Below are 27148 nucleotides of genomic sequence, written 5' to 3'. Positions count from 1 at the left end.
TGGCAAAGTTGTATTGAGCAAATAAGCAAACAGTGGGTCACATTTAATTCAAAAAGATTACTGTAAAAACTTTAATCATGAAATCAAAAATAGAGGCTTATTTGGCCAAATGCTAGCTTGCATTTAAAGAGTGATGCAAACAGCAAAACCCCATCTGTCAAAAACTTCAAGGAGCCACAGCACAAATCAACATACACACCAAAAAAAAAAAAATCCTAACACGTGCTTTAAAAGCCACACGACACATTTTACAACACATTTTGAGAAATAGGTAACTTTTAGTGGCTCAAACTTACCTTGGACCGTCATGATGCATGTCCTCCAGCTAAAGGCTTCTTCCTCCACTGGAAACTTTGATGCCTCCTCCGGAGGAACTCGCCAAGGAAGTGATGACAGGTGAGGCGGCAGCACCACACCTGAACCCTCTCGAGGCACCAGCAGAAATATGTGCTGCTATCTGGCGCCCCCTCGTGGTACGATAGCCAACTGAAACAATTAACCGGACACGGAAACCGTGAGCTTCGTAGCAGAGGCTTGCAACCAGCACAGCCTTCTGTTCACACGTCAGGGGAGGTTTATCACCGTCATTTTAACACTGAGAGGAACATTTCCATTTGCTAAGACATTGATGTCATTTTGTGGAACCCAAAACGGCGGGTGAGTGTGTGAACACGGTCTGTTTTTTTGGACTCGCCGTTCAGATCCTTTCCGTTAGCCGGCTAGCTAACCAACGTTAGCCAGTTTATGTAAGTTAATCATGGCGGAGTGTTGTTGCTGCTCCGCACTGGTCCATCCTTATGTGTCCTGTGGTCACATGTAGTAACGTGTTATATGAGATATTTTGGATGCATGCGGGTTTACAGCGTGCCTGCGCTTCAGTACACACGATCACAATAAGGCAAAAATCATAAAAAGGGGAAAATAAGTGAGTCTTTGTCGATTTCTAAGACGTGAACAACAACAGTCAACGGCATGTGTTTTTCCGGGTAGTTACGTTAAAACCTAAATAATGAAAGTGTAGTTAGTTGTCTTGTCTTTATTCATGACCGTTTTCTCTCCCTGCCAGCCGCCGCAGCAAGTGGGACCAGCCCGGGCCTGGCTCCGGTGCGATGAGGGAGGCTGAAGCTGCTCCCACCGGGGCTCTGGACGCTGCTGCTGCGGTGGCTGCAAAAATCAACGCTATGTTGGTAGCGAAGGGTAAACTCAAACCCTCACAGATAGGCATCCCGGGACCTCCCGATAAGGTAATACGGAGCACGATATTTAATATTATACGCACGGTTAGTCTTTCATAACAAAACCAGCTCAGATGCAGGACCATCACAATGTGTTGGTATGGGTGAGATTGTACACATTTATCAAGCAGAAGATTTCAAATGCTTTTAATACAATGTTTGAAATCTGTATTGTTCTAATCCTTCATCTCTTGATTCCCTTCCTCTCTCTCAGGCTGTAGGTGTTGGGAAGCCTCCAGTGCTGTCGAAGGCCAAAGACGACCTGGTTGTAGCCGAGGTGGAGATCAACGACGTACCGATCACCTGTCGGAATCTGTTGACACGTGGGCAAACGCAGGACGAGGTCAGTAGCAATATGGACAATCGTGTCTCACAGATTAAAGTCCATCACTGGCCTTTTTTTCTGGAGTATTTATTGAAGCGTCTCACTCTGTTTTGTCTGCAGATCAGTAAAGTGAGCGGTGCTGCGGTTTCAACCAGAGGGCGGTACATGGCAGCAGAGGAGAAGGGCAAAGCGCTTCCAGGGTGACTTCTGTCGCCTCTCATTTTCAGACACCGATCACAGTCGACTTTAATTATTATATGTTAACACATCATTTCTGCTCTTTTAATCGCAGGGACCGACCTCTGTATCTGCATGTCCAAGGACAGACTAGAGAGCTCGTCGACAGTCCGTATTTTATTCAGACGTTTTTTTTTTTTTTTAAATGAGTGCGTGTCTTCGTATATCATGTGATTCGACTGGTGGTTTTCTTCCCTCGTTCTCCAGGGGCAGTGAATAGAATCAAGGAGATCATCACCAACGGTGTTGTGAAGGCTGCGACCGCCTCGTCTTCATCACCTTTCTCCCCTAGTGGGGCTTCAGTCACAGTGTACCAGCATCATAACCCACCTCCTCCCTCACTGCCCCCCATGCTCCACCACAAACCACACTTTCAGTCCGGAGTAAGGCGGTTTCCTGCGGCTTTTTATACCTCGTGAACTTAGATCATACTACCACAAAAAGATTTGTCTACATTCTAACAGTGTCGCTGACAGAGCAGACTATTTTTGTACTGACCTACAGTCATGCACGTGGTTGTATTATTGACATGTCTTTTATATTTCCTTTTATAGATGCATTATGTTCAAGATAAAACCTTTGTGGGCCTGGAGCACGCTATCCTTGGGTTTGTGGTCAAAGAGCGGGTCGAGGGCCCCGGCTGTTCGTACCTGCAGCACATCCAGGCTGAGACCGGGGCCAAAGTCTTCCTCAGAGGAAAAGGATCAGGCTGTTTAGAGCCCGCCTCTGGAAGAGAGGCCTTTGAACCCATGTACATCTACATCAGGTGGGGGTTGTCCTATGAATTAAGAACCGCTGCTTCTCAGAGATTATTCCTGCTTGTGTAATAACTAACAAATGAACGAGCCACAAAGGTTTCTGCAGCATTGTGGGCTCAGAATAACTAAATGAAGTGAGTTCTCTCTCTCCAGTCATCCTAAACCAGAAGGACTTGCAGCGGCAAAAACCTTGTGTGAGAACCTGCTTCAGACAGTGAGTGATTTCTTCATTTCACACTGGGAGATGTCTGTGCTTTTTCTATTCCAACAACAACTGATTCATTACAAGCTTACACAACTCCAGATGCGTGCCTTGTTTCGCGTATACTGCCACTGTTAACTGTTTGGAGGAAGAGCTAAATCGCTGACTGCAGTACAGCGTCATTACAACTGCTTTGACACCCACACATATCAAAGCACGTGTGCCAGGGACGAACATCAACTTGGTACAATATATTATTGACTAATCAGATTATTAGACATGAATTAGTAATGAATCAATAACATTGCTAGCGGCCACCATCGACATTTCCAAATCGTGTTACTCTGTCAAACTAACTCATTGTTACCAACCGACTGTGGCAAACAAAGCTAAGAGTCAGTCTTGCTCTTCCTTGTGGCATCAATGATCTGAGCTTTTTACAGCTGTGCCGGTGAGATAAAAACCTGTTGGCACACATCAGTTACAAAGCTGTAGATAGTAGTGGAAGTATTCTGTATATATTCTATACCACAAGTTTGAGTTATTTCTTCAGACACTGCTTCCTGCAGAAAGTACAAGAACAAGGTAGAAGCTCAAAGGGAGTTTGTTTCTACCATTTGATGATGAATAGTTTTAATTGTTTTACAGTAGGTTTAGACAATATTCTCTCCCATAACATAGTGGCAAGTTACATTTTTGTTTTTGCTGTCTTAATTTGATTCCCTACAATAGTACATTTTCATATTTTAGTTCCTTGCACCACTAATGTACAACGTTTCTCCAGGTCCATGCAGAGTATTCTCGCTTCCTCAATCAAATGAGCTCAATGATGCCGACACAAGGTACGATAGACGGTTCTCTTGCTGTGCTTTAGAGTCATCACTTGATTTGTCAATACAATTGATCGTAGAAGTCATCAGAGCTTGACTGGATCCGTTTCTCTCCCCTTCCTCCTCCAGGCTTTGCACAGCCTCCGATGGTGAACGGGATGCCTCCGCAGCCTCCTTACTACCCGCCAGCTGGATACCAGCCAGGCTACGCGATGCCTGTACCACCACCTCAGCCACAACATGTCTCTCTCCCTTACTCTGTCCCTCCTCCTCTACATCCCACAGTACCTGCAGGTGTGCCTCCTCAGTACTCCCTCCCCCTTGTCCCCGTCCCTGCTCCCGCTCACATCCTCGCTCCATCGCCTGCACCTACTTCGGGCACGATGCCACAGGTAGGACCGAGGCATCAAAACCATATGTGTATGGCATGCGAAAGCAATAATACTTACTATATGTCCTTCCGTCCCTGCAGACTCTTCCTCCTGTACCTTTTCCTTCATCAGCTGCAGCACCAACTCCCGCCGCTCCAGTCCTACCACCACAGAAGAGACGCTTCACAGAGGAGGTGCCAGACGAGAGGAACAGCGGCCTGCTCGGATACCAGGTGATGAACAGCTCTTCCACCATTACGACCCCTCATTATTCTGCTGGGTTTTTATTTTCCACCCTTCTTTTCTCCACCTTGTTTTGTTTGTATGCCTATGCTTTGGCAGTGGGTGACGAGTCACTGTGTTTCATCAGCCAATCATTTCCAATCCGTGTCTGTAGCTGCTCTATTTACTTCCCTGTCTGTGACTGATCTAATACCCATTCACCCTTCCTTTCTTCAAATGTTTTAAGTACATCGGTTGAGATGGCATGGCTTGCTGTTTCCCGTTGTTCACTTACAGTTTACCTGTGTCTTTTTACTGGTAATAAGGAGTTTCAGAAAAAGGTATTATTAATACTGATAAGCTTAAGTATCTTTCATAATTGCTGGGGAAGTTGTCAGTAATCAGACCCGTGGTAAGCTATTCACAAGGACAGTTTTTCTTCTCACTTTAGTGCTGATATAGTTTTATATATATATATAGTCATATTAGCTAGTGTTAGGACAGGGTTTAGGATGTGTGCTAATCGCGCCCGTGTGTTTTTCTGCTCATAGCATGGACCCATTCATATGACTAATTTAGGTGCAGGCTTCCCAGTGGGCAGCCCAGAGGCTACAGGACCCCCACCGCAGAGTCCCTCTGGCCCGCCGACTGAGAGGGACAGGTACACAGAGTTTTGTTACATTTGTTAAATGAAATATTAATAGCCTACAAAGACCAGTAGGCAAAGTTATCTCACCCCGGTTCTCTCTGTTTCTCCAGTCGGCAGCTAATGCCTCCACCTCTGCTGCCTGTGAATGGAGTGAGACCCAAGATGGAGGAGAGAAGGGCAACGCAAGGCCCCGTGGGTAAGGGCATTAACCTGTGGACTCACAAATCCCTGCCCAAATCCAAATCTGCAGTTCCTGACTGGACTGTGCCCTTTACAAGCTTAGCCTGGATCTATTCACAGCCTTAATGTAGAGCTGCAAAGAGTAAAATATAAATCCTCTCTTGGGCCACTGGACTGTGTCTAGATTTAAGTTGTTTCACTTGAGATTGAAGAGGAATATCTGTTACATGAAGGCCAATCGGATGTATCAAGACGCATAGTTGGTGTTTCTTTGGACTTAAGTACTGAAGTGTTTGTGGCAGATTAGATAAGTACACTCGCTCAGCTTCAAACTGGTCTTTATGCTTCCTGTGATTCTTTCAGGATTCTGCTTATGCGACTATAAATCCCCAGATAGTGAGGCGGAGCTATGACTCAACATCTTGTGTGCATTGTTCAGTCGTTTGTAAAAAAAAAAAAAAAGATGAGTCGAGTCCACCTTACCGTCCCATTCTGATGACATCATCAGTCTGGGGTTGTCTGTTGTTTGTTTTCTTTCCTCACTAACGAGAATCTCTCCTGTTTTTGTGTTTCTCTTTTTCTCTGTGTTCTTCTTCTCTTCCATGTGTCTCTGGGGTGATGCTGGATTCTGATTGGGGGTGGGGCACGACTCGTCCTGTGACGCTGTCCTCCCGCTCGATTGGACGGCCACGATACTGTCGCTCCCCACCAACCAATGGCTGCTTTCAAATGGCTGCCCCCCTCTACTCTTCTGACAAACTATGATTTGAATCTATTAACTATTTGTTTCTCCCAAAATGTGTTACGAATAATTAACTTGTACCTGTCCTATTTGAAACATGTTGCCGCTGTTGTTTTTTGGTGTTTTTTTTCTCTCTCTCCATATTTCTCTCCCTTTCTCCACAAATGTCCCACCTCTTCTTTTTGTCTGCATGCTTCCCCGTTTCTTCTTTCAGAGCACTCAGGGAAGCGATTGAAAACTGGTTTGGTGGCGTACACCGGCGACTCTTCAGATGAAGAGGAAGACCACTTCATCTCCAAAGCCTCAGGGCCAGGTAACCCTGGGACAGTTCCCCCCACCTCAGGCTGGGCACAGGGCTACCGCTGCCCTCCTCCACCACCCACTCGAGCTAAAACACAGCCACAGCAGCAGCAGTCTATGCCTTTCTGGATGGCACCCTAAAACAGGAAAAACTCCAAACTCCCTCAGTGCTTTGTGCCGAGTCTTACAAGATGTTCACCCAAACTGAGCCTGTGTTTCTCCATCACTCATCACATGGATGACTCTTAACAGCTACGTGTTGGTTGCAGCATAATCTTAGTGCTTCGGTCCAAATGGACTAATTTATGTTTTGTTACTTTTTCTTTTGGTGCACACATTAGTTTGAAGATGAACATTTGCAGGACTGATACTCAAGCTATTTTGTGGATGTATAGATGGTCAGATGAGCGACATTCTGCCTCCAGTTTGATTTGAAAACAGATGCCAGGTGAAGTTTTTGAATATTGTGTTGTCACAAGGCAATGATCACTGACCACTTTTCGTTTAATCCCTAGTACAGCTTTTTGTACTTTGTCCCCTTTTCCAAGTCACTGACATCATCCTTTCCTATTCTGATCTTTTTGTACAGATCATATTGGACTAATACGTAGTAAAGCTATTGGATTTATTCATGCTTTTATGAAATAAATAAACTTAATTTATTGCAGTGTTTGAGCTTGTGATTCTTCCTATATTCTACCATGTTAAGTCTGTTTTGCCATATGTCATCACAAGCCAAATAATTAGCTGTCAACAGTTCTGCCTTCTGAAACACATCGTGGATCGAGTGACAACCTTGCTGCAGAATTTATATGACAAATAATAGACCACTCATTCTCTTATGGACATTTCTGAAAAACATGCGGCCTGTAAAGGTTTTGCAATGATGATGAATTTGAACTTGAAATACATTTATTTTTAAGCAGTAACCCTGCTACACAGTGCCGTATAACACAATGAGCTATTACTGCTGTTATGAAGGACTGAATGCTGACATGAACACCTGCACAGTTTCAGATCATCTCGATCGCTGGCTCTCTTGGAGGGTTTTTCTTCTCATACTGAGTGATGCGGCTCTCCATGACCGGCCGGAAGTGGCGGATCAGTCCCTGTAGTTACAAAATGAAGAGTGAAGAGAAACAAAAGTTCTTGTTAAAATGTAAATTAGTACATGTTTGAACTTGTTTCATTGACAGCTTCATGTTTTGGCGACTGGTTTAAAAAAAAAAATAAGAATCCAGAGATGTCACCTGCACGGGCCAAGCTGCTCCATCCCCCAGGGCACAGATGGTGTGTCCCTCTATCTGCTTGCTTAGCTCCCAGATCATATCAATCTCTGAAGCTGCTGCTTCTCCTCGAACAAACCTCCACATTATTTTATCCATCCAGTCGACTCCTGAGGGGAGGACAAACAGAGGAACCGGGAATACAGTAGAGAAATGTATTCACAATGAAGAGCACCCTTAAACTTTGAGCAATGTTTTGACCAGATTGTGGTAAATACACACATCAAGGGAATTTACAATACTTTCCATTTTGTTTTTTATACTTAATACTAATTTTAGGTAAGTTAAATATTGAATGAAGGGCCTTGTACCAGAGTATTTCTTTTTACTATAATACTTCTCTCACCACAAGTAATATGTGGGTAGTTAAAGCTTAAACGACCTCAAGAAGACTACAAAGAGACAAAACAACTTCTAAGAGACAAGAAACGACTATAAAAAGGGGGAAAACATCTATAAAGTCTATGTGTCATGCTCCGATGTAGGAGAGGTGGTGGGGCCTGTTAAATGTCGGTGCCCAGGGGCCCATAGTATCATACACCGTCCGTGCTGTCTCGTAAGTGGTGAATACATTGTGCAGTTCCTTACCCTCTCTGCAGGGGGTGCACTGGCCACAGCTCTCGTGTTTGTAGAACTCAACCAACCGTGCGATGGCTCTGATCACGTCAGTCTGGAGGAAAAATACAATTCTCAGATTTATCTCTCCAGACTGATTGTTACTGAAGCTGCAGTGTATTTTCTTATCTACATTTTTCGGGGATCTGTTTACCGATTTATCCAGGACTATGACGGCAGCTGTTCCCAGCGCAGTCTCTGCACGGACCAGGTCATCGAAATCCATCAAAACATCATCGCACACATGCTGAGGGATGATGGGAGTGGAGGACCCCCCTGGGATCACTCCTAATAGATTGTCCCAGCCGCCCCTCACTCCTCCTACACCAACCGCACAAGAGGAGAGAGGAAGTCATGTCAGCATCTCGTATAATAAACCAGCATCAACACAGCGGTGGACTGTAAACACACACACACACACACACACACACACACACAAACACACCTGCGTGTCTTTCTATTAGCTCCCGTAGAGGAATAGACATCTCTTCCTCCACCGTGCATGGTGTGTTCACGTGACCGGAGACGTTGAACAGCTTCGTCCCAGAGTTCCTCTCCCTCCCAAAGCTGGCGAACCAAGCGCCGCCTCGACGACAGATCGCGGGCGCCACAGCAACCGTCTCCACATTGGAGACTGTCGTTGGGCATCCAAACACACCTTGAGGTGGAGAGGGATGAAGGAGTGAATAATCACTTAAGAGCTGTAATTACAACACAATTTTGTAGTTCCTTAAACCATAATTAACTCCAGTAGGAAACCAGATGTATGAGGCTGTGGTGCTTTTACTCACCTATGTCTGCAGGAAATGGCGGCTTGAGTCTGGGTTTCCCTTGTTTGCCCTCAAGAGACTCGATGAGGGCCGTCTCCTCCCCGCAGATGTAGGCCCCGGCCCCCCGCATCACAAACACATCAAAGTCAAACCCAGAGCCACAGGCGTTCTTACCTATCAGCCCTGCTTTGTATGCCTCATTAATAGCCACCTGTTTATAGAGTAAAAAACAAACAGCATGAATCACACAGCATCTATGGATTGACGAGTCACCCATCTGGGCCTTTGTGTACCTGCAGATTTGAGGACTCATTGTAAAACTCTCCTCTGATGTAGATGTACGCAGCACGAGCGCCCATGGCTCTCCCAGCGATCAGGCAGCCTTCTATTAACTTATGGGGGTCGTGACGCATTATCTCACGGTCTTTACATGTCCCAGGCTCCCCCTCATCAGCATTCACCACCAGGTACTTAGGTCTAAGGACACAGGGAAGAAGGAAACACTCAATACACTGATAGGCTGCACTAGAGTGTCATTACTGGTGTGAGTGATGCTAAAGTGTTTCTTTCCTTCTCCTACCTGCCGTCACTTGGTTTGATCATGAAGCTCCACTTCATGCCGGTGGGGAAGCCTGCTCCTCCTCGGCCACGAAGCCCTGAGATTTTCACCTCATTTAAGATCCAGCCCGATCCCTTCAGCATGATCTCCTTTGTCTTGTACCAGTCTCCTCGTCTGAGTGACCCCTTGAGTCTGTTAAGAAGAGAGAGAGAGAGATGAACAAGCACGTCGACAGAGTTTCAGGTCATGGAAGACTGGGAGAAAAGTTGTTTTTCTTCTTTTGTGTTTTTACCTCCAGTCATGCCGGCCATATAAGTTGGTGAATATCCTGTCTTCGTCACTCAGAGGACCAAATGTGGTCTTTTTTGGCTTCACCTGGTGAGAGAGAGAAGATAAAAGAGAAGTGTGATTGATGCATGAAAATCAGAGATGTCATCACTTAAGGGCTGAAACCATTATTTTCATTATTGATCGATAATGAAATGATTAATAATTTTGTATATAAAATGTCAGAAATGAGTTAAAACTCCAAGGGGACTTCTCCAAATGTCTATTTTGTAAGTCCAAACAGTCCAAAGATGTTCCGTTTATTCATGTTTATGAAATAGAAAAACATCAAATTGTCACATCTGAGAAGCTGGAACCAACCATTTTTGGGTATTTTTGCTGAAAAATGACAAATGATTATTCAATCATAGTTAGCAATTCATTTTCAGTAGATCAAATACTCGTTGCAGCTCTGCACCACTTGTAATTACAATGCTGACATGATAGTGAAATCTAGAATGAATTATATGAAAAATTATTCGAATTTCAGAGGCCTCATATATTTTGTTTCGCATGGCGATATGTGGAATTTTGTGTTCTGACTCTGGAAATGTGCATCTTTAGAGTATATGTGAATTAGTATAACTTATTTCTGTGAATTGTCTAAATTTGGGTAATTTAAAATTCATGGTTAAAATGTTTTAAACCGTTTTAAAATCACCACTGTATGTTCAAAGAAATGAAATCACTTTGTGACAACATCTGAGATCACAGTAACCAAACTGACCTGAATACCTCAAAATAAAAATAACATTGAAGTAATGTGGCTGGTGGGACTCACAAAGCATATTGAAATCGCTTTGTGTAATATAAATACATTTTCCAGAACATGGGATGTGGTAATGACATGTTTAAACATTTAATTAAATATAGCCTACCCCTTTAATACTTTCTGTGATCACAAACACTTAAAAGAAACCTAAACTCTATTAGAATCGTCATATACATACACTTATATACTTGTCGCATCTTTTTACATCATATACAACAATAGGAAAATACTTAAACCCAAACACCGGTTGACACAAAATAGCTAAATAAAGAATATCATCATGTTTATCTCCGTAGCTCTGTTGGCTAATCTCCTTATTACTTGCTGCGTGTCAAAAATGTGGCATGCCTGTATTTGAAAGTAAAAATGTAGGCCAGTGTGCCGAGTTGTAGAGTACAGTGCGTGTGTTGCGGTGTGCATGCAGGCCTACCTGCGACTGGGATGTAGTGCTGTAGGTCAGACGCGGAGCGACATGACGCGCCACAGCGTCCCACAGCATCCGCCGAGGCAGCATCCTGCAGGAGACAGACACCTCCAACCCTCTTTAAACACGTTTATACCCCCAAAGCCTTTTCTGCCCACAGTCTCCGTTTGACTTCCAGTGCAATCAAATCGATTCCTGAAACAGAGCTCCAGTGTGGGCCTGCTGGTTCAGCTTAATTAAAAACTAAGAGGATTAACTAACGAACTACGTCACATCCTATCCCAGCTGCCCGTGGGGCTCCCAACAGTTACCCAATCTTTCACAGGTGCGTGCACTTAATTGTTGAGTATCAGGACCACTAATAGACGCTATCATAAGGGACTTTGTGCATGATTTACAGGCTTATAAATGGATTGTTCATGTGAAGATAACCACTAAATATATCAAAGGTCCACAACTAGTTATTGATTAACCCATTTGACAACAGGCCTTTTTCACAGCAGACATTTTGACTTGTCATAGAGGAAAAGTACAGGTGTTACAGGCCTGTTATTTTCCTTCTGGGACATGTCAGAATGATAGCTGTGAAAAAGGCCTACTTCTTTCCATTATTATTGCATGTGTTCCAATACAGATACTATTTAGTGTGCCAGAAAATGTATTTCAAATACAGTATGCAAGCCAGCATGCTTTTCTGGCTACTCTGACCCTGAGATATATGAACAAGAGGGTCAAGTTTAAGGTACCATGTTATGATGGAGTAGCATTTCCCAATTGAATACGTACTGCATGCAACAGTACGTACTTTGTAAGGGCAGTTGCAGTATGTAAAAGTGAAAACAAAAAGTATGCAATTTGGAACACAGTCAGTGTGTTTAAGATTAAGAAAGCAGTGGGCAGTCCAAAAAACTATGGGGTATTTTAAGATGTTTCAATTGAAAGAATGTATTCTACTTTGTATTGTACTTTGTATTAGGGGGGCTAGCATTAATAGAGATGTATGTCAATCCAAGTTTATTTTAAAGAACATCTGCTTCAAAGAGTCATATTATCTTAACTTACTCGTTTGTCCACCAGCGAGCACAAGTCAACTGTAAAATGTTACTCTTCACACATGTTGGCAACCAAATCAACTTTGTACTAAAGCCCTGAAAGAGTTGTTTTCGTAATAGAAATCAATAACAGAAACATGGAAAAGATCAAGCTTAGATATCTTTATTTTCTTTACATTAACTGAAACAAATGATGGGAAAATGAATTCATATCTCTGAGAAGGTTCCACTAAAAACGGAAAGACAAAAGTGTATCCCTGATAGCGGGGTCTCTACACAGACCGGACCCCATGTCCCTTCACCAAAGCCAAGAAAACAAACCGCTCACATAGAAACACACACTTCACAGCTGGCATCAGTTAACCCTCATTCATTCACAAAGCTCCGGCCGGGAGCACCAACACCCTCCATGAACAAGACCAACCGTCATACTGATATTCCAGTAGGACTAGTTCCAGTAAGGCCAGTAGTTTACCATCATGCCTATTATGTACCGATTTCTTTATCCCACAATAGGTTTAATTCAGTCGGTTCTCAATGAAATGATAAGAAATCTACAAAACCTCTTATTTTCATTCATGTTTTTTGCCAAGTATGTTTGCACATACAAGGATTACAGACACTTTAATAACATACATATTTTAACATATTCTTACATATATATATATAAATTTCCATTTTCTTTTTACTATTTTTTGTTTTGTTTATTAAGTCAAATTCCTTGTATGTGCAAACACACTTGGCAATAAACCATTTCTGATTGTGAAACTACTGGCCTTATACGTTCATGAAGAGAGCCAATCACCTGACAGCACCAAACAATTGCTTCCCATTTTATATAATCACTTAGTGCATTGCTCAAGAATTCCTGAGAGTAGTTGCAGCACAAAAAAAAATAAAAATTCTAAGGCAACTTCATCCCAATATATATCATATTGACTATTAATTCTGTACTACTATGCAGGAGGAAGAGTATTCAATGTACGCAGGTTTTAAAGAAGTATTTCAATCACAATCTTAAACGTTATCGAGTGAGTTAATGGACTAGATATGGAAGGTCAGACAAAAAGGCTTGAAGCTCTCAAATCTCATAGTGCAAATAAACTACAAATAAAAAAAAGACAAAGATTTACTACACAAGGAGCAGATAGTGCACACAAGGCCAGTACAGCGCGACTGCTACAGCATGTTCTGTCTGCATGGGTTTCAAGAGAATTGGGAATAAAAAGACAACTGCTGTTGTTTAAAGCCATTAATGATCACACACACTGCGAAAGGCCTTAATGTACTGGTCCCGGGAAAGCGTGACGAAACTAAAAAGGTTTTTGGTCAAAGACAGATTAACTCAAAGGATAATGGCCCCTTTAGACACAGCGGTGGCCGATCTATAAGAACTGCCATGTTAACATGTGATACAGTACTATACATGTTAAATAACAGAAAACCATGCTGAAAAATGTCAAACAACAAAGTCATTTTGTGTTCCAGTTACATCAAAAAGGTTTTCAACCCCCTGACTTTTTCCTCGCTCGGTTCCCGTCTCTTAACCCCGGATGGAATGTGCCTGTATTATTGCAGTACCTGACAGGGTTTAATGTGCAAAGAATGCTTTCGAGGAAGAATCGCCAAAACAAGACAAGCAGCCCATAAGAAAAGGCGGTAAGTCACATGGAGATGTTGAGTCAAAATCTTTAGCGCAATGCAATGTTTTGTAAGACTTGTGATCTGTGTCCCCTCCTTGCATTTGGTCTCACGAAAGAGTTTCAGCAGAAGAACCATAATAAATAACAATAAATAAATAAGTACAGAATAGGGGGGGGGGGGGCACCATCTCATTCATCCCCTCACCTTTTTGCCCCTTTTCTATTATTTCTCTTTTCAAATAAGGAACCTAAATGAGCGCATTGGAAGAAATCCACAGCCTTTGGGAAAAGAAGAATCGTCTTCAACACAATCAACATCAACTCATCGACCCGGACTTTGTCTCTTTTGGTCAGGCATTTAACACAGAGCTCTACGGCCCTGAAACACTCAAACATGGAAGCAGATTCTCTCTCATGGCTTTCAAAACCGTTGGGAAGAGTCTTCTCTTCAAACCCAACATTGGCTACAATTCACCTCTCTCCTCTCCTGTTAACTGAGGATTTAAGAAAACAGTTCAACTAAAAATCTTTGGTTTAAGCACCAACTGAAAGCAGAGATTACCACTAACAAGAAAAGACACACCGAACATTATTGCTCTCAATGTACAGAATGAGTTTGATTAATTACACTGCGTTTCCACTGATAACCACCAGAGGACAGCGGGCACACATACTCATTGTTGTGATCTAGGTGATATGACTTCTGAATTGCACCTGAATCAATACATTTAATATTGTAACTACAATCTAACATCTTCAAAAGTCCCTTCATGTTGCAGCTCTGGATTTTAGTTTGCATAGAGAAAAGCATCCCAGTTCCCACACACTCAACACACGCACGTCCAGCTAGAAAAATCAAACCAAACAGCTCAAAACTGAAGTACATGAAATCAAACAGCAAACGAGAAATAAAATCTAAAAGACAAATGAAATAAAAATGCCAAGAGCCAGAAGACAAACATTTAAAATATCTAAGAAAACCCGTTTTCCATTTTTTTCTTTTAATATCATTTAGTTGTTTTTATTTTGTAAGCGCTCTATGTGGGAGCAGCAGGTCATTAGTCCAGCCACCTGAGTGAGATTTTTTACTGTGGATGCTCAACCACACAGACACGCACACATATTCACACACACACACACACACACACACACCCTCTTTTTTACTATTCCTCTTCCTCCACTTCCTCTTCTCCAATTTCATCAGCCCATCTGTCACGCTGCGCGGCCGGTGAGTGGGTTCCTCCTGGATCTTCTCCCTCCGCCTCTCGGCCCCCTCGACGCTCCAGACCTCGCAGTAAGAACTCCGGATAGCCGGCTAGCCTGTGAGGCCCAAGTTGAGCCAAACGAAGGGCGAGGGATCGCTCCCTCTCGACGTCACATGGAAACATCAGCGGGGGGCCGACACCGGATCCACTCCCACCATCCAGCAGCGTGTGAGGGAAGAACGTGGAGGAGTGGGCCTGTAAAGACAAGACCTCCAGAGGGTTGGACTGCTCCATCCCGCCTTCATCTCCTCTATCATCCTCCCCAAGCTCTGCCCCACGTCTGGGCCGACGAGTGCGCAGCTCCAGGCAGCTGTGTCCCTTGCGGTGACGCTGGAGGTGGTCCTCTCGGGCAAAGGCCTTGTGGCAGAGCAGGCACTCAAAGGGCCTCGCCCCGCTGTGGAGGGACAGGTGGTTTTTTAGGTCGTATGAGTGGAGAAAGCGGGCAGGGCAGTGAGGGCAGGGGTATGGACGCTCGCCGGTGTGTTTCCTCATGTGGATCTTCAACTTATCATTCCTAATGAGGGGAAAATGAAGAATGAAGAGAAAGGAAGGGAAAAGTGAGAAACAAGAATAAAAGATTGCAATACATTGTAAATCTTTGTGCACATTATATGCAAGTAGTAACTGTACCGGGTGAAACGGACTCCGCAGGCCGAGCACTGGAAGGGCTTTTCCCCAGTGTGTGTCCTCATGTGTCGGGGCAGTTTTCCTGCTCCGTGGATGATCTTCTGACAAACCGGGCACTGCTGGGGCGTCTGAGACTTCCTCTTTCTCCCACCTCCCGCTGCCGAGGCCGCCGCTCCTCGGTCAGCTGCAGAGGTAGGTACGGAGGTGCTTTCCATCAGCACACCGTCGTCACCGAAAGCCTCCATGTCCTCATCCTCTGACAGCTTGTCATTCGAGGGCGGGACAAGAGGTGGGTGGGCTATATGGGTGGGCTCATGCAGCCAGTTAAGGAGCCCTCCATTTAGTGTCGCCCCTTTCCCTGGCTTTCGGATCGCCCTGGGATCTCCGTTCTGCCTGGATTTGACGCGGAGCTCCTCCTGTTCGGGGCTGGGAGGCTGGGTAGACGGCAGGGAGCGGAAGCTGTCGGACGAAGGTGAAGGGTGCGAGACGGGAGAAGCAGGTGGTGGGTTAAAAACGGAGGAGTTGATGTGATGTGACGTACATTTTTTCATCTTCTTTTTGTCCATTTTTCTTCGAGACCCTCTCTCCACCCCACTCTCTCCCCCCGCCATCCTCTCAGTAGCTGTGTTTTGGGCTCTCTGCTCCTCCGTTATCTCCACCTCCGCCTTCTCCCCCAGGATATCTCTGCACGCGTCGGCCACACACTTGATGCCCAGAAGCTGAGCCCCTCGCAGCACATCTCTCATCCCAGAGCTGGGGATGGTCAGAGTGGCAGTGTAGGCAAACTCCAGCAGGGCGTCCAGGGCGTTGGGTGCCACGCAGTCGAGCTGGCATACGCTGAAACCTCCTCCGCCGTCGCCGCCCGCCTCCTCCGTCCCGAACAGCCCGCGGAAGTAGAGACTGACGGCGGCCATGACAGAGCGGTGAGTTGGGTAGCGCTCCCCGCGGGATGTCAGAGTGAGGTCACAGAGAAGGCCTGTCCTCCTCTGGTCATTTAGGTGGGACAAGAGCTCGTTGCTGTGCTCCGGGAAGGGGATCCCAATCAGACCGTCCTCTCCTGGAGACATTGCCACCTATGCGTGAAAGAAAAAGGAAGATCAGGTTAAGTGGAGGGAATGAGGTCTGAGCAAATGGAGCAATTGACAGATTTGTACCCGTCACAATCAGCATTTAAAATGAGTAAAATATTTTCGAATGAATTCCATCTTTGCAGTTTCTAACATTGAAAGAATACCCTTCTTCTTCCTCTTTCAGAGAGCCAAGCATAGACCGAAAAGTACCGAAAAGTAAATCTTCTGTAGCGTGACTGACACAAGGAGTTCCTTTCACGTGAGGGACAATTTAAACCGGGCTTAGCAACAACTCTCACCCCTTATCCTACCCCCCCCCCCCCCCGGTACTTTCTCTCCAGATTACTAAATCAGGAGGCGGTGATTTTGGCCAGTGAGATGGGGGTTGAGGCACCAGAAGGCCAATACGATGGAGATGACGGAGTCAGCAAGAGAGGCAAAATATAACAGCAAGAAGGAGAAATAATCATTAGAGCAGAGAGAGAGAGACAGATAAAACCAAATGATCGATAACGACGACGTGGAAAGGATGCAGCATTACGCAATGTACGGTATGTGCTGTGGCCAAAGGGCAGTAGGTCAATTCCCGTGTGAAACCCTTATAGCATTAGCTGTTTGATTAAAATACCTGGAGAAGATAGAGAGGCACAAATGGAGGATAGAGAAGAAAGAAAATCAAGCAGGGGACAGGGAGGAAGTTACTGTGGCTGAAAGGGGGGAGTACCAGTGAAAGAATGAGGAAGGACGAAACAGCAAGATAATGATTACACTCTTTACGATGACTGGAATAAAAGTACATCATTCACAAACATATATACAGTATATATTTCAATCTTCTAAGGTTTTTTTTTATCTCAATAAAAAGGATCTTTACCAGTAAATTTGACGACGCAGAGGTACGAGTGTTGGGTCGAAGGTGAAATATCGTACTGCAAGTCAAAGGACAATAACTTTCTTTATTTCTCTTTGTGAGACACAACAAGGTCTGTCGGTAATAAGACCCAACAACTCTCTTCTTTGACTCCCTAAGCTCGCACCTCACCTTGGCCACGCTATACCTGCTCAACAATATCTCTCACACACACACCTGAGCAGACCAGATTTTCCACAAACAACTCACCCTCCAGATTCCCCCTCCCTGCCCTTCATCTCCCTCCCATAGAAACTGGCAGCCCCCTGGCCATCCAATAACAGTGTTCACACAGTGCCCAGAGGGCTCTGCACAACGACGGTACATCCACCTGACTAACCTGCTCCAAAACACACCTTATTAAATACACACAGAGACAAGAGCGCACACACACAAGTACCCGTAGACACATTGCGTGCCAATCTGAGGCTCCCCCTCCCACTATTGTTACAATTAACCTGTTCTGTGATGAACTTAACGCCTATTTATAACACATACTTGCGTACATATAAATGTACTCCACCCATTAAAAAAATGAAGACACAAAAGTACAGCCAGCTAAATAATTACCTCTCACAAACTTGCCAACACTTCCCATCACGCAAATTGATATCAAACCTCCCAAATGTTGCTTTTCTCATCCCCAGGACGAGCTAAAGTACCCAAATGTTCAGCCTACCTTCTCCGTCTTCATGGGCACGGGCACAGTAAGCCGGAGACGAGGCAGCACATGTCTCACGGCATCCATCTTTCTGCGCTTTACAACTCTTCTCCCTCTGCTGTTTTTGAAAACCACTTTTTTTTTTTCTATTTCCTTCAACCCTTAGATGTTTAACTTAAAGGACTGATCTCTCCGTCAGAAGTCGTGGTAAAGCGCTCATCCTTGGGGATGTCTACCTATTTCGCACAGCCTGTCACTCAATCTCCTTCCTGTTGTATCAAAAGAGGGTTCATAGTGACGAAGGCAGATTCAGAGATAACCCTCCTCCCCCCCAGGTCGCCTACGCGCCCCCCTCTCGCCAAAAACCCAACGGCCCATTTTCCGATAAACAGCAACTCCTCGTCGACCTCTCCCTGTTCAGAAAGAGGCCGACAGGTAGGTCAGGAGCAGTCTATGTAAGGTCATGGCGGCACTGTGGATGATGTAGAATGAATAACCTTCAGGCTGCAGACCAAACGCATCAATTTAACTGGTTTGACAGGAAGGAAACCGACAAGCAACCAAAGCACCTCAGAAATACCAATATTTCTTCAGTCAACTCACAGAGCGTCAAAGTTGAACAATCATGTAAGAACCAAAATCATATTGTCATTATGAGTCATATTACACCCAGGAACAAACATTCAGGTAGGTGCAATATGAGAGCAAAACCATATTGCGTCGTACGACAGACAAACTGGTGCAGAAAGCTCTTCCTTTGTAACATGGGCATGCTCAACGTCACCAAGTGCTCTTTATAGATAAATAAAAAAACACCACGCTCTCCATAACAGATATTTACTGTTATTTTTCAAGCCAAAGGCAGTTTCACAAGAGTTATCTCTACAGCTTGAGGCAACAAGGACGGCATGTGCTGCAGGCGCTGACACAGAAGAGTGAGGAAGTTAAGGGGCATGTGTTTGCTTTGTCTCTTGCACACACGGACACTGTTCTTTTCTTTTTGCATTCACACCACATCCCATTTATACCAGTCAATATGCTAATAGATCAATCATTTAAGTCCCTTTTCAAGCAAAGACTCCACAAATTCTCTGGTTCCAGATTCACTCACAAATGAGAGGATTATCTGCTTTATTCTGTTTTATATGAGTGTAAACTGAATATCTTTAGACTTTGGATGGTGGGTTGGACAAAACAAGATGCTTAAAAAAAAGTTGTGATGGAGCATTTTTCACTATTTTCTGACATCTTATGGACAAATATTTAACGGAGAAAAGAATGTGTAGATGAATTGTTAGTTGCAGCCCTGCATAATACACAGATGTCTAATAACATGCTGGAAAAGAAGCATCGAAGGGAGAAATAGACCCAGCAGAAGGTCACCACCTGAGCCTCAGCAGGACAGAGTGTAAAAGCATCCCTTGACCTTGCGTGCGTGCGTACACTCTGTCTCAGTGTAAGTAGACACGACAACAGACCTGAATGTCTCATTTAAGGAACACCATCAATGGTACTCATTGTTTAAATCCATCCACAGGAAAACAGCATGGTTGATAGTAATTATTGTGTGCGTAAATACACGATATATCACGTTTGGCCCAATTTCTAAAATCCCTCAATGAGCGAAACGTCACTAAAACACAAAAAACAGAAATCTCAAGCGAAGCAGTGCAGACAATCGAGACACAAAAAGGTTTCAGGAGGAGCACACAATAGCGCACGTTAAATTTCCGGCACAGGGGAGAGAGAAAAAAAGCAAAAAAAAAAAAAAAAAAAAAAGCATCATGGGTGGTTGGTGGTTCGAGCTTGTTATTTTAGGCATATTCCTTAGAACACAGGCGTGTTCGGAAAATAATAAGATTGCAAAGAAGTTGCAATGATTCCCATAAATTTTCTGTCCGTCAGTGAGTCACTTAATACTGACACAAGATAAAACTCATAAAACTCACTCTCTCACACACACGCACACACACACACACACACACACACACACACGCACACACACAGTATTTTTGTCGCTAACCAAGGACATGTCTGCATAAGTTGCCGAATTTTCCAACATATAGCAACTAATGTTAAAACAGGCAGATACCATAAAGACATCTTGTCTTTCAAACTAAGACAATGTTAGTAATGTTAGTTTACAAGTTTACAAGCCGGTATTCAACTATGATCATTAAAAATAATTACTGTAATTGTACAGTTATGTTTATTCACACTAACAAGGGATCACTACCGTAAAGTGAAATAACTGATATCGCCTTTAGGTGTCATTTCAAGTAATCGATCATCTTTCCAAAACACACAACCACAAAAAAAAAAGCTCACTTCAAGAGAGTATTTTATCTCAACTAAATCTGCCATTTGATCACTTTTTACATATGTTAAGATATTATCCTTTCAACTGTTGGGTCTCATCTTTCTTTGTTTTCACCTCCTACTCTTTTTGTCGACGGTGGAGGAATTCACCTCCTCTGCAACTCTACGGTTTCCTCATCCCTTGCTTTCATTATGTGCACACTCTTCCTCTCTCTTCACAACAAGGATGTCATACGTTAATAACTACATTTAAAGAACTGCCAATAACATCTGGATATTTTCTATGATTTTGTCTTTATCCAACCGTCAGCCCAAGTGTCACAAACCCAAAGAAAGAAGTGCATTGTACGACTAGACCGTAAAAAGTAAGAGAACTCAAATGAAACATTTAGAAGAGAATCCATCGGAGACTGCTTTTTACTGACGGGGAAATGGAAACTTAAATCCACCATTACTGTCCACTTCCACGCCTCAGAGTAACTCACTTGACACAAATATGGTTAGAGGCCAGGAAAATAAGAGCAGCAGGATTGACCAAACCTGCACACAAAGATGTATTCTTCAGTATAAAAGCAGGTTATAGGTTTGCACCGTCTATATCATGAAATCCCTCTGCTCACACTCAAGTGTGTGATGACTGGAACTAGAACCGTTAGTGTTGTTTTTATGGGTCTTATTTTCCGTTAGAAGGTTGTACGTGTTCCCAGTCCACCTCAATTATATCAGGCTCCAGCGCTACAGGGGGAAAATATGACTTTATACTATTCACAGAAGACTGTGGCAGAGAGGGAGAAGGAGAAATGCTTTATGAATTCTGATGTCAGATGTTTTCCAAAGTGCCCGTTTGTGACGGTGTGTGTGTGTGTGTAAGTTGGTTAATGTGAGCTCGTGTGGTTGGTTGCATGTGTTGCAGCTTTCTCAGTACTTAAATAAAGTCTAAGGATAACTCTTAGGCTTGAACAAAGTCATGAATTAATTTGAATGTAAAAAGGTAAAAAGAGTAACATTTTAAAAGCACATGTAACAAAATTTAGCAACAATATTTTGTGTTTTTACATCCAACATGTTATGTTATAAAATACCTGTATGGAGATACATTTCTAAATATTGCAGGAGCTGAAAAACATTAAAGAATGTATTTATAACAGCAAAATCACAAATAAGGAGCAGTTGTCTATTCTGTACAGCAAATGAAACAAGTGTTTTCATTCAGATAGAACCCACTCCTTGAGAAGTCATTCATAACCACAACATAACAAACGATGTTGCTGAACTACCACTGTGCCAGAAAAACAAGAAAGCGACCAAACCCATGGAAAGTAAGATACAAGCTCATACCGTATCTCCTCCACTCAACCGTCTTCCTCTCACCACTGTTCTTCTGTGTGACACACTAACTTTAAGGGTTAAGAAAGAACGTTTTCACCCTCACGTCACTTATTTGGGGTAGTGAGTGTGGTGCTGGGACACCTTCTCTGAGGAAGAGTAGGGGAGGAGGAAATGTGGGGGAATGAGAAGAGATGGGAGTACACGCATCTGCCAAACCAAAGCTGCCCGACAGAGCACTCTCACAGGACTATCTGCGGGCAAAACGTTCCACGTTTAAGCAACAAATACAAAACTACATTATACACAAAGCTGACCCATCCAGGTCTTCTAATAAAACAGCTTGTCTCTGCCAGGAGATAAAACACAAGCTCCACCCGTTCTGCGTCCCAATAGTTCCCCCTGGACTGAACATTTGCATCCCACCAGGAGATATAAAAACAGATGCACCCGGGGAGAATTTGAATCTGCATTTGAATTTGTCAAAGACCAGACTTGAGACACCATCATGATAATAAGAATGATTGCAGCCTGCCATGACGGGACATAAAGAGGAATGGAGAGATAGAATAAGGAGTCCAGTGGGCTGATGTTACTCAGCAGAACTTCAGTCTTTTATTCACGAAGACCCTGCAACCAAGCCCCCCTCTGTCTTTACAGTAACTGGGGCATTATATGGTGTGTGTGTGTGTGTGTGTGGACGCATGCGCACATTGTGGTCTTAGTTCCAAGAGCACATTACATTATTCATTTGGCTGGCAGAGCGGAGGCCCTTATCCCCTCGACCTCACACACACCACAAACTCTCCACTGCGAGCTACAACAGCAGCCAGTTTGCATGCCAGACCTGAACAGCAAAGTGACAATTATCAGTTTGTCCACACACGGACATTTGGGTGCACACATATATACGCTCTGTCCCGTAACATTCACCAACTTCTGACCTGAAGTTTAAATAAATAAGAAATAAACTCTTTGTGAGGGTATCAATTACCCTAATAATGTTAAATGAACACCTTCAATTTAACAACTAAGTATATTTTTGGTGACTAATATCGGGGCTTTATGAAAGATGTTTTCTCACAAGAAGACTTGGTAGTAATTCTACTCAACTTTAAGGGTTGAATGACAGCAGAGAACAATAATATTTTATTGTAATAAAGCCTTTGGGACCAGTAAGAGAATCTCCACAGAATCCCGTGCCTCATATTACAATAAAATATGTAGATTATATTGATATATTACCCTGGTCTATGTGCAACCTTACATACTGTACCATCAACCTTTAATTTATTGTTTTCTTTTACTAAGATATGGTACTAAGTTTAACACATGAGTGATGTTGCTCACTAGTCTCCATGTTTGAAGCAGGATGCATCCATTAGTGATTATTTTATAAATCATTTTTATACAATGTAAAGCCATTTCTTCTTGACAACTTTTTGATTCTGAAGAGACACTGTATATTTTTTTCTCAAATTAGTGTAATATGTAACATTTCTGCACGGTTTGCCACTGCGAAAATATGAAAGAGCAGGAGCAGGAAAAGAAATAAATCTGAGGTTGGAAAGAGGAAAAGATTTGAAAAAGAGACAACAAAAGGAACATGAGGGAGGTACGTTTTCTAAAAACACACATGTTCTTAGAAATCACACAAGAAAAAGGAGGTATGGGGGAGGAGAAACACATGAGAGTGAGTGAACGGGGAGTGGGTGTCGAGATATACTTGGAGATAACGCAGAGAAGAGGCTAAGACAGGAAAATCTAGTCCCGGCCTCGAAAAATCTGTGTTAGCGAGGAGACATAAAACGAGAGGAGACAGAGTTAAGTTACAAGGAGAGAGGAAGGGGGGGAGACAGAAAAAGAGAAGGGAGAGAAGCAGTGACATGACGACTGGGAGACAAAACCCATGCACGCAGTCACAGGAAGTAGCAAGAGACCTCGCAGGTGTGTGTGTGTGTGTGTGCAGATGTGGTAGAAGCCAACTCTATCATTAGTGTCGCCAAAAGAGAGTTCCACCCTCGGGTTCAAAATCATAATCCAAAGTCATTTTGCGTCGAGCATTCACATGGAGAGGAGACAATGTTAATGTTTTGTAAATGCATTTCTTGATTACATTATTTTTTTAAAGATTAACTTGAGAAATATTTTTATTATAGACAGTAAAAATTGTACATTCACAACTAGAGATTCCCTTTTCAGTCAGACTTTCCATCAAGGCCAATATCAGACTCTTAGTAACCAATAATAATATAAATATATAATTTGTATTTTTAAATACACTTCTAATTATCTTGTTTTACAAATTTGATGTAGCTATGAAAATAAAAAGAGTCACAGAGGAGTAACAATCTGCTTTCTGTCAATAGACACCAGAAACAAAACAATGACATATTTAGCGGCACTGTCCCTTTAATTTACTGTGTGTGTGTGTGTGTGTGTGTGTGTGTGAGAGTTATATTAAAGGCCAAGTTATGGATGTAATTGTGTGTTATGTAAGTAGTTGCAAAGTTAATAATTTCTGTTATTTTTAAATATTTTTTTAAATCATTTAAAAAGGTGAGCGATGTTGTTTAATGAATTACTCTAAAATTGTATTCAGGTTTTTTCATACTCTGATCTGTTGCCATTTTCTACAAATGTTTTGCTGAATGCTCTCTTTGAAATTGAAATAAAAATGTAAATAAGCAATTCATAAATGAACATTCATGAATTTCACATGAACATATACCCATAAACTGTGACGACACATTTCAAGTAGCATCAGATTTGACCAAATCTTTGCATTTGTGCATCTATGTTGAAACTGAACATAAAAAGAACAACTGACAATATATTCATAATTTAATAGCGCTATTATTACTAGTACTAAGTACCATAAATCCGTTTTGTGACACTTTTAAAAAAAAATATCTAACTATACAATGCAGTTCAACATAAACTGCAGATGGGAAAATTACTTCGGAAATGAATCTACAACTCTAATCATTTAAAATAATACAGTAGCGCAAAGACAAAGGTTGTGTGGAGGTTTTATCCACACAGACACTTTAAACCCATGAATGTGTTCACGTGTGTGCATCGATTACTGGAGGTGTACTCCTGTTCCTGTGTGGGTGAATGTGGAGATGTTCGGAAGACACAACTCTCAGTATGTTATGTTTGTTATTGTTATTATTTAGCCCTCGGTTTGGGTGGTGGGCTGATGTTAATTATGTGTGTTCATTGTGTGGTGCTCACAGTTCCTCAATGTGTATTTAAGTCAACAATCAATTGACTACAGCACCGCTACACTGTTGTTTGCTGTTGGTGAACCTTGCACTACTGTTTTTTTTACCTAGTTAGTTAATACCACTCTTTTTTATTGTATATACTGTGCATTTAAATGTATTATATTCTGCTCTGTTATTTTATTGTATATATTGAGCATCTTTCATACTTTTATCTATCTATCTACTCTGCCTGAGAATATATGTACATGCAAAGAATGAATAAAGCAAATAATAGCAGCAAAAATGAACGAGCGGTAGCTGCAGAACGCAGCAATATCAGTTTTTGAACTGAGCTTTTTAGTTTAGAACACACATTTAGACTCACTTATATATTATTATGATATGACATATCATTTTTTTTTTCATAAGTTGCCACATCACTGGGAGGGTCTCAACAACTGCTGCTCTCCTATACAAAAAACTGCTATTGCAAAAGCACTGGACACACACACACACACACACACACACGCACACGCACACGCACACGCACACGCACACACACACAGAGCGAGAAATGACGAAAACTAACTGATCCTGATCAGTTTCCTCTTCCTGTGTCTCAGTAAAGATGGTCGAGCAGTAGAACAGATGGAGAGATAAATGGAAGACAAAGTGATACATAGAGAAACAGCTCAGACAGAGCTCAAGAAAGAAGAAAGCATAATAAAACATTAAGATCTGTACAAGCAGAGAGAAGTAAAAAAGCACATCGGAGGACATGAGTGAAAGATGCGTCACCTTCCTGATAAATCAGCTTAGCGGCGCGGTAGGGAGGGGAGGAGACGGTTTACTGTAACTAAAGTCCACGAATTAGATCACAACTTCAGAATAACTTCCACTAGTGCACAACTGCATCACCCACTGCTGTGCTGTCAAAAGAAAAGTCAGGAACCAGACAGCTGCAAACACGCCGACAGACATGAGGTTAAACCGACCGATGACTTCTCTTCCAGATGGACGTCTCAGACAAATCATGATCCTCTATTTCACACTGTGTATGATGGATGTTTGAGAAGCATTTCTTGAGGAACAATAGAAGGAAGAAGCGATAAAAGAAATTCATATTTCGTCAGAGAATTTTGGTCCAAAATTTTTAATATATTAACAAAACAAAAGTGACTTTATTATTCCAAAAGGGAAGGTATGCGGCCTTTTTGGAATAAAAGCCTCCATTTGCTGCTGGAGTTCCCCTTTGAACATCGCACATGAAAGAGGTCAGTTTCAGCAGCAATGACTCCCTTTGCCTGCTGATGTTTGGGTGTTTGTTCTCACTTTCCCTGAAGTGTTGTCTCACTGTACCTATTTATGATAACCGCCCGCTCAATGTGTACAGAAACAATTGCACTGTTACTAGAAGAGCTGAATCATGATCACTCCTTGAGCTTTTTTTTTTTTTCTCAAGCCTGTTTTCTCTCTCTTCTGAGACTCTTTACAAGAAGAAGAATAAGAGTCACGGCCACCTGGCGATTGGTTAACACTGCGTGGCGTGGGATGCGAGGCTGGTGGTCGAGAGCGAGGGAGGGCTGTCAAATGCTACAGAAACTCATGACTGAAAAGAGGAAACGGCAGATACATAACTTCCTCTATTGACACAGATCGAGTGTGGGCAAGACTCAACTGTTATCAGCAGCAGACTGAATTACGGACACAGTGTAGTCACCCCTGTGCCATTACTGCCTCAAAGTGGGGAAACAACCGCTATATATGGTGAAAATGGGCCTTTTGTGCAGAGGTCATGGATTTTGCACATTTTAAAAATAAATGGGACTCATAATCATAAAACTAATAAGTTACAGCAGTGAAATAATCACCACAACTTCGTGAAAATAAACCACTGAAATACATTGTTGACACACCAGTCTGACTGCAGAGGGGAAATGTCTCCTTGTTTGTTGCGTGAACGTGAAAATAAGAGTCGGGAATAGAGAGATTTTCTCACAATAAAGATTGTTGCAACGTCGACAAAAAGCCTCAGAAAAAGGGTGAGACACCTCAAAATATTAGGGGCAAAGATAGAAGCCTTTACTTTCATCAACTCCTACTCTGCCTCCCCCGTTCGGTCTCTCTCTCTCTCTCTCTTCCCACCTCCCACCCTCTCAGTCGGTTTGTAAGAAACTGAAAGAACCATGTATGAAAAGGGGGAATTTATATGGGCTCACATGCCCCAATTAAAGCATTTCTTGGAACTGTATATATATA

The 27148-nt window shown here is 42.8% G+C and overlaps 3 protein-coding genes across 13 annotated transcripts in view; 1 reads left to right on the top strand and 2 right to left on the bottom strand.

Annotated features, from left to right (window-relative positions):
- The first annotated feature begins 494 nt into the window (after positions 1-494).
- On the top strand, positions 495-6713 carry khdc4 (KH domain containing 4, pre-mRNA splicing factor). 5 transcript variants are annotated; one of them, XR_004212987.1, is made up of 14 exons: positions 495-657; positions 1067-1244; positions 1450-1578; positions 1681-1760; positions 1853-1905; positions 2005-2180; positions 2352-2563; positions 2709-2769; positions 3542-3599; positions 3717-3979; positions 4060-4191; positions 4760-4841; positions 4940-5025; positions 5966-5978. XR_004212987.1 is itself a non-coding variant. In XM_031853393.1 (14 exons), exons 1-14 carry the CDS (start codon positions 629-631, stop codon positions 6190-6192), a joined length of 1794 nt encoding a protein of 597 aa, XP_031709253.1. In that variant the 5' UTR covers positions 495-628; the 3' UTR covers positions 6193-6713. The 5 variants fall into 5 exon arrangements, 4 of the variants coding, with proteins under 4 accessions (XP_031709253.1, XP_031709256.1, XP_031709255.1 ...); XM_031853393.1 differs by having other exon boundaries at positions 4732-4841; positions 5966-6713; XM_031853394.1 differs by lacking the exon at positions 495-657 and adding an exon at positions 756-925 and having other exon boundaries at positions 4732-4841; positions 5966-6713.
- Positions 6097-11189, bottom strand: LOC116386838 (NADH dehydrogenase [ubiquinone] flavoprotein 1, mitochondrial-like). Its single transcript, XM_031853397.1, has 10 exons — positions 10811-11189; positions 9574-9656; positions 9303-9473; positions 9016-9199; positions 8744-8933; positions 8398-8610; positions 8107-8273; positions 7926-8007; positions 7302-7447; positions 6097-7160 (listed from the first exon to the last, which is right to left on the bottom strand). Exons 1-10 carry the CDS (start codon positions 10892-10894, stop codon positions 7065-7067), a joined length of 1416 nt encoding a protein of 471 aa, XP_031709257.1. The 5' UTR covers positions 10895-11189; the 3' UTR covers positions 6097-7064.
- Positions 11190-14118: 2929 nt separating this feature from the next.
- zbtb7b (zinc finger and BTB domain containing 7B) overlaps positions 14119-27148 on the bottom strand; it is a 24540-nt gene continuing 11510 nt past the window's right edge. For 5 of the 7 annotated variants that reach the window (XM_031853278.1, XM_031853279.1, XM_031853275.1 and 2 more), the window contains exons 3-4: positions 15395-16464; positions 14119-15278 (exon numbers count right to left, since the gene is read on the bottom strand). In XM_031853278.1, coding sequence (XP_031709138.1) covers positions 14663-15278; positions 15395-16464 — 1686 coding nt within the window. In that variant the 3' untranslated portion in view covers positions 14119-14662. Of the gene's footprint in view, positions 15279-15394; positions 16465-17581; positions 25025-27148 lie in introns of those variants that run through there. The other 2 variants (XM_031853274.1, XM_031853280.1) reach the window with 2 other exon arrangements.

This window comes from Anarrhichthys ocellatus, unplaced genomic scaffold (assembly GCF_004355925.1).
Source record: "Anarrhichthys ocellatus isolate YVR2014 unplaced genomic scaffold, GSC_Weel_1.0 scaffold13, whole genome shotgun sequence".
NCBI classification, from domain to species: domain Eukaryota; kingdom Metazoa; phylum Chordata; class Actinopteri; order Perciformes; family Anarhichadidae; genus Anarrhichthys; species Anarrhichthys ocellatus.
This window is presented reverse-complemented; position numbering and strand designations above follow the sequence as displayed.

What these genes read in the sequence shown, in the direction of transcription:
- LOC116386838 (XM_031853397.1), bottom strand. Translation starts at nt 10,894, where the DNA reads ATGCTGCCTCGGCGGATGCTGTGGGACGCTGTGGCGCGTCATGTCGCT. An exon ending in GCACTACATCCCAGTCGCAG is followed by an intron (nt 9,657 to 10,810) that starts GTAGGCCTGCAT and finishes CTCTCTCACCAG; the next exon opens with GTGAAGCCAAAAAAGACCAC. An exon ending in GAGCAGCTTGGCCCGTGCAG is followed by an intron (nt 7,161 to 7,301) that starts GTGACATCTCTG and finishes TTGTAACTACAG; the next exon opens with GGACTGATCCGCCACTTCCG.
- khdc4 (XM_031853393.1), top strand. Translation starts at nt 629, where the DNA reads ATGTCATTTTGTGGAACCCAAAACGGCGG. An exon ending in AACCACACTTTCAGTCCGGA is followed by an intron (nt 2,181 to 2,351) that starts GTAAGGCGGTTT and finishes TTCCTTTTATAG; the next exon opens with ATGCATTATGTTCAAGATAA. An exon ending in GTGAGAACCTGCTTCAGACA is followed by an intron (nt 2,770 to 3,541) that starts GTGAGTGATTTC and finishes ACGTTTCTCCAG; the next exon opens with GTCCATGCAGAGTATTCTCG.